General features: G+C 38.6%; 1 protein-coding gene across 2 annotated transcripts in view; it reads left to right on the top strand.

The window, feature by feature from the left end:
- Positions 1–12,837, top strand: part of LOC124613892 (splicing factor 45) — a 93,644-nt gene that overhangs the window by 14,647 nt on the left and 66,160 nt on the right. For both annotated transcript variants that reach the window (XM_047142630.1, XM_047142632.1), the window contains exon 6: positions 9,841–10,111. In XM_047142630.1, the coding sequence (XP_046998586.1) occupies positions 9,841–10,111 (271 nt within the window). The remainder of the gene's footprint in view (positions 1–9,840; positions 10,112–12,837) is intronic.

Here is a 12,837-nt window from a genome sequence, read left to right as displayed (position 1 = left end):
CACCTCTTAGAAAGGAAGTATTGATTGCACAAAAGTAAGCAGTAAATAATATGTGGTGTTCATCCACGGACATCATGTAGCTACCTCTTCAAGGAGTTAGGCATTTTAAGGACACCATCTCAGTACATGTATTTGCTGAAGAAATTTGGTGTAAATAATCCATCAGAAATTGAGAAGAACATTGAGTATCATATCTGCAACACTAGAGGGGGAAAATGATCTTTATGTCATTCAGATGATCAGTGGAACGTATAACTGGCAGTACTTAGAATCTCATCCCCTAAAGGTAAGTGCTGGCAAGCCATTCTGTTTCTGTGTAATTTTATAGTTTTTCCAGCGAATTTTCCTCTTCATACAACACATTAAGCAATTAAGTGCACATATTGAGGTATGAATATCGTAACACCTTCCTTCTCTTGTGATTTGGCATCTTCTGTTTTTGTAGAGTTATTTTATTTTAAACTTGTTGCTCCCAAAGTTTTATAGCTAAAAATATTTGGAGAAAGTCTTACAGTATTGTGTTAAGAGATAGCTGGTTGTAGCACAATTCCTGCTGATGATAGCATTTGAAAGAGAAAACAAGAGCAGAGCAAGACGAAAGGTTTCTGTACACTTGCAAATTGAACACTGACAGGGTGTACAGAAAATGTGCTTTTTTTGGTTTGTTGGTTGAGGTGGTAATACCCCAGACCATTGAATGCACCTTTCCTTTGCATTAGCATCGAAACCCCATGTCTTGTCACTGGTCTCAGTTTTGTTTAGTAGGCCTTCTCATTCTGCAGTCTAACGGGAAAGAATGTTCAGAGAAGTGGTCATTAGTTAAGTTTTGTGGTTCTCTGAACGGTACTGGAACCCATTGAGTGCTGAACTTGTGGTATCTTAATTGCTTAGTAACATGCAAAACACACACAGAAATCTGCAGAAAGTTATCTGACAACTGAAACTTCAGCTTTTTATGAATTTTTCTATATCAATTTGTTGCTCAGTACAGATGGACAGCCACTCTTGTCATCATCATGAACATTTGTCCTTCCATTCTTAAACAAATTATACCATTGACAACACCACATTCCCTGATCACATAGTTCACTTACACAGGACATATCTGACAATTAATTGAGATTTTTTGCCACTAAATACGACATTAAAGAAAGGACTTCTTATTTGGTGGGATTTTCAATTGGAACACTTATGTTCGATGGATGTACAGACAAACAAGAAACAATGTGGCTTTCTCTCTATTGCAGCACTAAGCACAATGACCTACTTCCCACACTATGAAAATGGAGACTGCTTCCTGGATAGTCCCTGTGAATGACCACATAGTTGTTCATATGTGCTGCACATGATGAAAAGTTAATACATGTTTCCACCTATTTTGATACTTCACAGAAAGCATCAAAGACTGAACATGTGAAGGAAAGTACAATGAACAATAAGTGAAAGAGTAACATATTAAAATCTGTCATTGTGGGTGCAGTTACATTGCTTCTGCTGCGAACATAGAGGATAGGGGTTAGAGTGAGCTTCTAAGAGCACCGTGCTATGAGAATTATGTCTATTGCTACAATCTGAATTATTTTATTCGGTGTAATTCTTCTGTTCTGCTCTCTGTTTTTTGTGTTGTTTCAGCCAGAAAGTCTCAGCAAATACCTCATGTTTGCTGACAAACTGTGGTCTTAAATACAGTATTTTCTGAGTAACTTCAGCTGTAGACAAGCCAAGAACAGAATGGGTTTATGGGCGACATGTGCTGCTGCTGAGTGACTGGTATAAATCGAAGCAGAAATCCAAAGTGCAATAACTTGTGAGAAGTTCAAGTGCAAATTCTTGATGCTTGCTGGTCCTTCACAGTGCAAGCAGTAATCAACATGAAAATTTTTAACAGCTATTATCAAACACAGTTGCTTCAGCTCATGTCTATATTATTTGACAATGTTTGCTACATTGATGGATGACTTAGTTATGTCTATGACAGATGCCAAATGAGGTGGAGCAATGGTCAACAATTTCCCCATACACATTCAACATGTGTTAACAGGTGCAAAACAAAGAATAAATTCAGGAAGTGTGTTGATCATTGGACACAGCTGACGAGTACAATCATTGGTTCACAGATGCTCAGGAGCAGAGACAAAAAGCCTCAACAATTTGTAAATGGTAAGAAATTTAGAATGTCCCACATGACATGGTTCAACATACTGAGTGAATAGGTAACAGGAGTGAACAGAACAATAGCCATCCATGCAGATAAAATCAGTACAGTTGAGCAATACAATAAGCCACAGTGAAGATTGGCATATGCACTCCCACACAAACAAGAGCAAATGTAAGGTTAAAGAGGAAACCTCAGGCTGAAAAATAAACGTCAGGGTCTTAAGCTTAAGGGGACCACACTGTGGTTCGGGTTGAAAAAAATCGATTTTTGGTTTTCATCATATTTCGATAGATTAAGATTTTATCTAAGTACTCTGAAAAGGATTTTGCTGAAAAAAATTTTTTTGAGCATTTAAAGAGCACTTTTCTACCACATGTGCTTATGTACCATGCCCACTTTTCTGTCACCCACTTTTCTGCAAGTATTTTAGATCTTATATCCCCTACATTGCACGTTAGGGATCTTTTTTTTTCTCCCGACTGTGTTGGCTATCGTTGGAATGCAACAGTCTGTATTCTTTTGTTTGTGCTGTTTGTAAACAACATGCTTTCAAACACGCGTTTAGTTTTGTTCAAGTATTTCGAGTAATTGTTATACTTACATTTGCAGTGCTTGATAATGTGTGTTTTGTTGTGTTTATTGAAGATGAAGAAACGTAAAGGCATTTTCAAGAAACGACAATTTAGAGGAAACAAGTTTAGAAGGGTTTCTGTACAAGATGTTATATCGCCTGGCAACAATGTTTCTAATTGTAATTATTCAACAAATGCATCATCAAAGAAGCTCTCACCATTTCAAGAGAGTTACAATGAATTAACTGTAAGTGACAAGAGGTGCAGTAGCATTATTATAAATTTGAGAATATTATCAGATCTAATTTCTAAATTTGTACAATTTAGAGAGTGTGGTGAGTCACAGAGTGTGAAAATTTGTGAGAGTGCCATTCGGAGAAAAGGCCTAGCAATTGCTCTGGATTTAATTTGCACTAAATGCTCAGCTGTGATTTCTGGATTTAATTTGCACTAAATGCTTGGCTGTGATTTCATTTATGAGTTCTTCAAAACCAGATGCTAGTGGCCCTTATGAAATCAATACTAGATTAGTTTATGCCTTACGATCCATTGGCAAGGGCATGGCTGCAGGGAGAACATTTTGGTCAGTGATGAACTTACATCAACCACCAAATAAATTTGAAAAACGGACTGCAATATTAGACAAAGCTGTGTATGAGGTCAGTGAGGAAAGCATGAAACTGGCTGCTAGGGAAGCAGTGGAAGAAAATTATGGATGTTCGAATATTGCAGTTGCACTTGATAGAAGTTGGCAGAAAAGAGGACATACTTCTCTGAATGGAGTAGTGACTGTCACGAGTGTAGACACTGGTAAAGTGTTAGATGTGGAGATAATGTCTAAATATTGCAAATGTTGTAAAGTCAATGAACATAAAGATCACAACTGTGTGGCTAATTTTAGAGGAACAGGTGGTGATATGGAAGTTCATGGAGTACAACAAATATTTCATCGCTCCGTAGAAACAAGGGGCGTACGGTACACCAAATATTTGGGTGATTGTGACAGTAAGGCATACAACAATGTGGGGAACTCTAAGCCATATGGAGATGCCATTATTATCAAAATAGAATGTGTAAGCCATGTTCAAAAACGTCTGGGAACAAGGCTGAGAAAAATTAACTCTTGATATGAGAGGAAAAAAATTAGAAGATGGAAAATTGTTGACCGGACAGGGTTGGTTAACTAAAACTGAAATAGAAAACTTGCAGGTATACTTTGGGCAGGCAATTAGGAGAAATAAAGAAAATCTGGAGGCAATGAAGAGAGATGTTTGGGCCATTATCTTCCACGAGTCCTTTACTGATGATAAGCCATGTCATGGATTGTGTCCATCAGAAGAAAAATTCGTGGTGCAAATACAATAGAGCTCAGGCAACTGGAGAATCTTATTCTCACCAGCATTCTCTTCCTGCTGTTATTACAGCAATTAAACCTATTTTCAGAGACTTGGCTCATCCTGACATTTTAAGGATATGTCTGCATGGGCAGAGACAGAACCCAAATGAATGTTTCAACAGCATAATGTGGAACCGCTTCCTAAAACTGTATTTGTAGGCATGCATACAATGAAACTAGGAGTTAATGATGCTGTTATTACATTCATTTGTGGTAATATTGGAAAGTGTTGGGTACTGAAAAAGCTGGGAATTAATCCTGGTGAAAATATGATCACTGAGCTGCAACATTGCGATAAAATGAAGATAGCCGAAGCAGACAGGTCTGCATCTAATATGGCCAAGAAAGCAAGACAAACATCCAGGAAGGTGAAAAAGAAGCTGGAAAACCTGCTAGAGGCCAAAGAAGGGCAGTAGGACAGTTTTAATTAACTGTAGGTAACAAATTTCGAAAGATTTTTTTCTTTAAAGTCAATTTTCCGTAAACTAAAATTTTCAGTACATATGTCCCATTATATCAGAAACTATCATAGATAAATGAATAAAATTTTCAGAGGCTCTGCATAACATAAAAAGCCATCTCTGGTACTACATTCATTAATATTCCCTCATTAGGAAGTTAACAAAAAATATTTTCTGCTGGAAAAAAATTAATATTTTTTGTTAATAAATTTAAAAAAGTATTTCTTAAAAACTATAAAATGGATAAAGTAGATTTTAGTGCAGTGGACTCTATTATCTTCATGTAACATACAGTAAAATTATTAAGGTCCTGCATCAAATAGTTTTTTTCAGAAATGGGTCAAATACTTGCCTAAATTAACATGGATTAGATAGGCAGGGTGTGGTCCCCTTAAGGACACAACAAAGAAACGATAAGAAACAAGGGAACAATGAAAAAAATTCCGGATTTCTGCTACATTTCAAAATACATGTACCCAAATACATGTTACTGGCATTCATTAGTGCAGGCAGGCAACATCAATGACGATGTAGCGCAAGTATCCTTTTGTTACAATATATTTATTTCTTCCTGAATCATCTTTTCCTCATTCTCATCATGTTCATTAACCCTATACTTCAATACCTACATTCCTCCTGCAAACTTGCTCTTGCCATAGCCAAAGAACCATTCTTCATATCTTTCCTCCAGTCTTACGTAACCTTTGGTTTTACTCCCAAAGGCCTCATATTAAATGTACCCTTCTCTATTTGCAAAACACCCTTCCACCAGTCCCTCCTTAAATTCAAGACTAAGCATACCTAAGCCTGTAAGCACCTTGTCCTTGGCCAACACTTTTACACTCTCTTTGCTAACCACCACTCTCAACAGCTGTCTAGAATCCCCAACCCCTGGATGTGCCAGCACACTCAATATAAGGTCGATGAAATGAGCCACAAACTTGAACAATATGCCTCATACCACCTAAAGAAACTGTGCAGTCTGTTGAATATCTCAAAAATGGTGACCCCGCCTACACGCACAGGCACGTACTTACACACACACACACACACACACACACACACACACACACACACACAAACACAATTTTCCTCTCACATCTTCCATCATTAGCACTGCACCAACTGCTCACCATCTTCCCAGCCAGCAAGACGTGCCTGGCTCCTTACTTGCCAACCCAATCCTGGCATATCTGCCCCCCCCCTCCCCCACATCCCTAAGCACAATCATAACCCTAATGAAACTCCAACATCTCACAGCTACAGCCCTCATTCATTCCTTAACCTCTCAATCAGACCCATCGCTGATCTTGAGCCGAAGGGCTAACCTTCTGTTCCACATTCAATTTCAGTCACAGTGTCCTAGATAAAGATTTCCTCTCATCCACCCGTAACATCAACTGGAAAAGACATTTCACCACACAATCCTAACCCACAATCAAAGTAGTGCCCATTGAACCCTGTCCAGAACAGATCTAACCCAAATCCCAAAGGGACCCTCCTTCTCTCCCCCAAAACATTCTATCCAAGTATTCCAGGAATTCCTCACTTCTAGCACTGCTTCTCAGTTCTTCCTTGAAGGGGGGGGGGGGGGGGGGGACTGGAACACCAAATCTTATGCAAACTGTGTCTCGAACTACACATGAACTGAAAGCAGACACACTATCATCGTTTTTCCTGCAGATAAAGTCTCCGCTACTTTTATACTTGACCATGAGATGTATGTTACAGAGTTGTATCGTCAGCCCTTGGGCACTTCGACATATAAAAGTGTTCCTCATGACTCCATTCCCTCCAACCAGACTGCAATACAGAAAGTCTGTAAAACTGTTGCCTCCTGACAAGGATTCACAGCTGCTTCACTAGAACTCCTTATCCTTTCTGATCTATGCATCCAAATTGTCTATAAATACGTCACAAAATACGCAAAACCAACCATATCCAGCCACCCCATAGTAGATGACTGTAAAGCTCCCACAGAACAGATCTCAGGCCTGGTTGATCTTCATCTCCAACTCATCATACAGAGCTTCCCATATTACATAAAAGATACCAACCACTTCTTGGACTGTATCAAATTCATCCCCTCCTTTCCCACCTGGACAATCTTTGTAACCTTGCTTTGCACTAACATCCCTTATCCTCACAGTCCTAGAACGCTACTCCTCCCAACAGCTCCCTGAAAATCTTTTGAAAACCTCATTTATTGTCACCTAACCAGCTTCCCCCTTCCCCATAACCACTTCTTCTTTGAGGGCCAGACCTACAAACAAACTGGGAAGACTTCTTTTGGATCAGCAGGTTCCTGTCATAAGTCCCCCTTTTCGTGTGTTGCATGGAAGAGGCATTCTTCAATATGGGGAATTCCCCCCCCCCTCCCCACCCCCACCCCCTTAGCACAGATCCAGTAAGTTTAAAGATGTTGAGACGGCAACATCTGACCTGTGTGACAAACAAGGAGTTGGACATCCTGTGACAGCAACCACTGAATTTCACAAGCAAAATGTTGACAGATCGATTCAGTACGATTGTCATATCACTCAGAAAGAAATTGCAAGCACAGTCAGCATTTCACAAGAACGTGTGGATCACATTATCGCTTTGCTTGGCTATCGGAAGACCTGTGCATGATGGGTACCCCGGATGCTGACCCCTGAAATGAAAGCACACAGACTTGAAATTTGCCAGGAACTCCTCTCGCATTACAAGAATGAAGATGACGCCTTTCTCCATTCAGTTGTGACAGGAGACGAAACGTGGGTACACCATTATGACCCAGAGATGAAATGTCAGTCTATGGGATATCGACACAAAGACTCGCCCCAGAAAAAGAAATTCAAGACGTAGCCCTCAGCTGGAAAAATCATGGCCACAGTGTTCTGGAATGCAGATGGTGTTATCCATGTTGATTTCCTCGATCGTGTAACAACAATAAATTCAGAGCGTTACATCACAACACTGCGAACTCTGAAATGATGGCTAACAAGGGTCCAAAAGGGAAAGGGAAACGTTTTCCTGCAGCATGACAATGCCAAACCACACACTTCGCGTGCCACCACGGCAGAACTTCAGAGACTGAATCTTACCACCACACGGCTTCCTCCATACAGTCCAGATTTAGAACCGTCTGACTGCCATCTGTTCCTGATAATGGAAGACAATTTGCAGGAACATCATTATCCTTCTGATGAAGACATTGAGAGAACAGTGAGACTGTGGTTGCGGAAACAGAGTGTCGACTTCTTCCGTGACGGCTTCAAAAAACTTGTTCATCGTTGGCAGAAATGTATCCAATCGGCTGGTGATTATGTGGAAAAATGATTATTGGTAATTAAAGATCACATCCTAAGGATTATTTCTGCATTTTATTTATTAAAATATTCCCATCCAAACCCAATTAATGAAGGCAGAGGCATTACATTTCAGTCAATCCTCAAATTTCTGTAAACAACAAAAAATTAAATAAATGATTAATAAAATACTTCTGTTTTTGAATTACTGCTCCAGTTTCATTAAATAGCTGCTATTAGTCTCCTGTTGCTATTTTAATATATGCATAACCATGTTGATGTTTATCAAAGAATAACAGTTGCTACATATGAAGGAAGAACGACGACTGATACTGCTACATATGAGTTAGAATTGCTGTGATTTACCAGCATCGTCATTTTGCATGTGTGTGGAAGGAAAGTTGCTGGATTTTTCTTGAAATATGAGTTCTTGATATTTTATCTGTAAACAAACCTCTGTGTGGAACAAAATGCCTCTCTTGTAGCACCTGTGTTCATTATGTTCTCGCTCTTACTAATTGACTCTGCAACTAAACAAACTCTTATTCATATGACCAAGTCTATCCTATCTGGTAACGGCACCAGACTGGTGAGCAACAGTTACGAATTCATATTTTATTTCATTTCCTTAGGATTTTCCTAGCAACTTTCTGTCTGTCATCTACATTTTCTACAAGTAGTTTTATGCATTTACTGTTGCAATCCTGCCAGACAGGTCCATGGATCAGTCAATACAATTATGCATATATCCAGTAAGGTTGCTAGGTGCAGTGTGGAGTCATACATCTATCAGCACCAGTTCGTGTTGGTAAACAACTTTGGCAGATTTAAGGACTGCCATGGAACACTTGCAATATTTGGCTGTTTTTTGGACACTGAGTTGGACTATGTTAATCACTGACATTGACATTTGGCTTACACATGGACATATCTATTTCCCTAATGTGGTGCTTTCTTCATTCTACCACATGTTGTGCCTTCTGTGAGTGAACTGATGGTGTGTGTCTGTGCAGAGAGAGTGGTTTGTATTGAAGTGCTTCCCAGTCAGTCAATGCTAACATGCAGTCTCTAATGCTAACATACGACTTATTCAGAAAGTCTCTAGAGCTGCAGACAGCAAGCCGCAGACCCACATGTCTTCTCCTTATGGCCCATGACTGTTTTATAAATAAAGGGCTAATCATTTGGAGTCATCATATTTGTGATAGAAAAAGGCAAATGTGTTCCAGAGCTTAAAGATCTTCAGTGGTTAATAGAACTTGGATTTTTGACAGATTTAATTAATGAGTTAAATATGCTGAATATGAGGAAAAACAAATTAATATCTTACATGCAAACAGATTTAAAGGCCTTCCAAACAGAAAACAAGCTCTTTGTGAAACATATTGATGAGAAAACGTTGGACCATTTCTCAAATTGTGAAAAGCTGTCTAGGAAGCTGGGTAAATTTTCGTTAGAAAAATGATAAAATGAAATGCATTTTAATGCTGCTATAAAATCAGTTCAGTGAGAGATGTTTGTGACTTCATGATGGTTTCTGGTAAACTGTAGGTTTTTGCAAACACTTAAATCATGTGATATTGAGGACATACTGAATAATGTACAAATTAATGTGATGGATATTCAGCCTGACACTCTAGAAAACTCATTCTATGAAATCAGTGATCTTGTTAAACTTTATGGCAATTTGCCATCAAATTTTGAAGAATTGAAAAGGATTGCTTAGCAAAGAATTACAAGTTTTGGCAGGACATATTTACATTGGGGCAGGGGTTCTTTCAGATAAAGATATGGGGTGTAGGAGAAGATGGCCTAAATTTCTGTTGTTCTTTACTTATTAAACTTAACCTACCTCTTGCCATTTTATGTGTTTATGGATGGCAGCTATTAAGTTATTCACCAGATTAAGGAAAATGTTTGACAATGCATGTGTTTGAAACTGAGTTCTGTTCATTTTTTACAGGTATGATAATTCTGATGAGAGAAGATCAAAGCAGACGACTGGTTTTGCTGGACGCAGAGACAGTGATGAAGAAGAAGAGGAGAAGCCAACCACACCACGTGTGGGAGGTGTTGCCATTGCTCCTCCTCCCTCTCTTCAGGAACCAAGCCCAGCTCCTGCTGCACCTCCTGGGGCAGATGGACAGAAGCTACCACAAGTTTCTGGTGAAAAATATGGATTGTCATTTGGAGGTTCTGTTGCAGCCAAAATTATGGCCAAATATGGTTTCAAAGTAAGCAGTCATGTAAAATTAGTTTGAAGTATATTGTGTTATACTCTGGTTACTGTTTGAAACTCTCAAAATGAGGATCGTAGGCAATAGATGCTGCATAAGTATACAGCCCGTTCCATTTTGAATTTTGTGTATACAGTCACCACACACACACACACACACACACACACACACACACACACACACACAAAATAGCACGTGAGCGAAGGCACACACAAGAATCATAATGACCTTGTGATGCCATTGGAATGCCTTGTTGCAATTATGTTAATGTTGAATCAGCTACAAATGCCAATCTCTGTACTACAGTGGAAAGAACTCTGGGTGCAGTCCAATTTGTACCCACCACAACCCTGCCACAAACCAGATTGAAAAAGATAAGTGGATATAATAGGGTGTATAATCCCTGGAATAACTGGGAAGTCTGGGAAAAACCCAGAATTTTTTCATCCAGGATAAACTCAGGAAAAACCTGCGAATTTTTCATTATTTTAATTTTCAGTCAGATTTTTTTAATTTTGGCTGGTAAGAACAGAATAAGAAAGAATTCTACTTTTGCCTGCTACTGCAAAATAATACTGCAGCAATTAAACATAAATGAGAGAATAACACCTAAATAAAATTTTAGTTGCAAAGAAAATGTGCCATTTACAATAACAAAACAGTGCACACACAAGCATCTACCAGCAGCAAAATGTTTCAAAGATTGTGCAGTACTTCATGGCAACAAACTGCTTTCACTGTGTTTTTCTCGTGGACCTCGTTTCAATGAGCGTAATGTCACAACAGTTTGTTTTCTAACAGGTCACGGTAAAATACTGGTAATCGTGGTTTGAGAAACGTTACTTTCAAATTAACTTTCCTTTTATGCAAGATGAATTATTTACATGTGAGAATGTGCAGTGAATTTCTGAAATCACAGAGTGTTAGACTCTCATTCAAAACTTAATGCTGAGGGCCAGTCACTAGAAAAGTGTTCATTCCAGAAGAGCAATCGTTTATGTCATTGTTTAATATTTTACTGGCACATTTGTGTGTGATGTATCTTAAAAAGTAAAACACGCAAAAAAGACCACGTTTCAAGATTAGTTTTTCATATTTATTTTAGTTCTTTCATGGATTACAAATTTTGCAATAGTAATGGCAAAAATATAATTATTCTTTAAAAAAAAAAAGTGAGACGTGACTTCTTGAGTAATTGCACATTAATTTATTTCTATATGGAAAAGTCGAAGTGCTTGATGGAACATGCGTTCATCCAAGTAACCCATGAAATGTTCAGTGCACAACAATGAAATTTATAATTGTGCTTGTCAGAAATATTCAGCTGCTACAATTTAAGCTGTGTTCTTAGGACCCTGCCTAAATGCACCCTCAGGGGGAAAAATTTTTGACGACCAATGTTGTGTGCGAAAAGCATAGCTTTTCTTGTAGCTATGGTCTATATATATTAATTTAAACCATTAACTTCTCCTATTTGTGTGTTTGTGCTACTTGAGAGTGATGTTGCTACTGACTTACTGCATCATGTGTCTTATGCTCTGAATATCTGCTGTCATTGGCTGGCAAGATAACGCGACTTGAACTATGACTTGCTGACAAAAGTGCATCACAATCTTGATTTCATTGCTTCAGAAGGACCATGCTGTATTTCGTGGAAGTCCTGTCGCTGTATTTGGTAGGGTTCCTGTATATACTTCCGCAATTCAAAAACGTGCAATGTAGATGTTGCCAGGCATCAAAGATCTTTCCAAAACACATTGTTTTTTTGTTGAGTTTCATTTCTATAGCACCGGGAAGTTCCATGCGGTTATATAAAACCTTCACCATTTGAGGGATTGACAAGTTTTACAACTTTGAGGGAAAGTATATTGTCACTTAGCACAGAAAAAATGTATGGTGTATTTTCACCTGGGAAAAAAGTGTATTTTTAACCAGACATTCTGGGGGAAATCTTTTTTTCTCCATACACACCCAGTATAAACAAGTGGCCACAAAGCACATTTCAGCTGTGTATCTATATGGAGTGTGTTGCACATCCCTGTATACACGTTAAAGTATGTTGCATGAAGCTGGGAATTGAACATAACTTAAAAAGGCCTGGAACAGCAGGCACAAAAATTTCTATGGTAGTTATAGTGCAAATGGACATAAAAGCAAGGCTAGGGCTAGGAACCTGTTGAGGAACTTTGGTTCAAATTTAGGATAGCTGACCAAGCACTGGATAGATGTGCACCTGGTAGAACAGTTTGTGGTGGTAGAGCTCTCCATGGCATACAGTCTCTGGAAAACAAAAAATTCTAATGAAACAGTGGCTGATATGTTTTTCAGGTTTGCAGCAAGATCCTAAAAATCAAACTGATATAATGTTTTAGCATTCGTACTGTGCTCCTTTGTGAAACAGTGCTCAGTCAATACAGACTTTTCTTGTTGTTGAGGTTTTCTGTGGTGACAGTGTTCTGTACACCTATCATAGGCCATAAGCTTTCTCACTTGAAAAAGAAATCTGTCCATGCCAGGCTCATTTAGTCCCAAATCATCCTTAACAGAGCCTAATATCTCACTGATCTTGGGTAGTTGACAAAACAAAGTCATCTTAAAATTCTCCCACTTTTGGGGGACACACACTCAGTATAAGTAAGGAAGGCAACTATATAATGAAAAGGATAGTTGCTACTCACCATACAGCAAAGATGCTGAATCGCAGGGGAAAAAAGAAAAAGAAA

Source organism: Schistocerca americana, chromosome 4, assembly GCF_021461395.2.
Source record: "Schistocerca americana isolate TAMUIC-IGC-003095 chromosome 4, iqSchAmer2.1, whole genome shotgun sequence".
Taxonomy (NCBI): domain Eukaryota; kingdom Metazoa; phylum Arthropoda; class Insecta; order Orthoptera; family Acrididae; genus Schistocerca; species Schistocerca americana.
The sequence above is the reverse complement of the archived record's forward strand: the minus strand, read 5'-3'. Positions and strand labels throughout refer to the sequence as shown.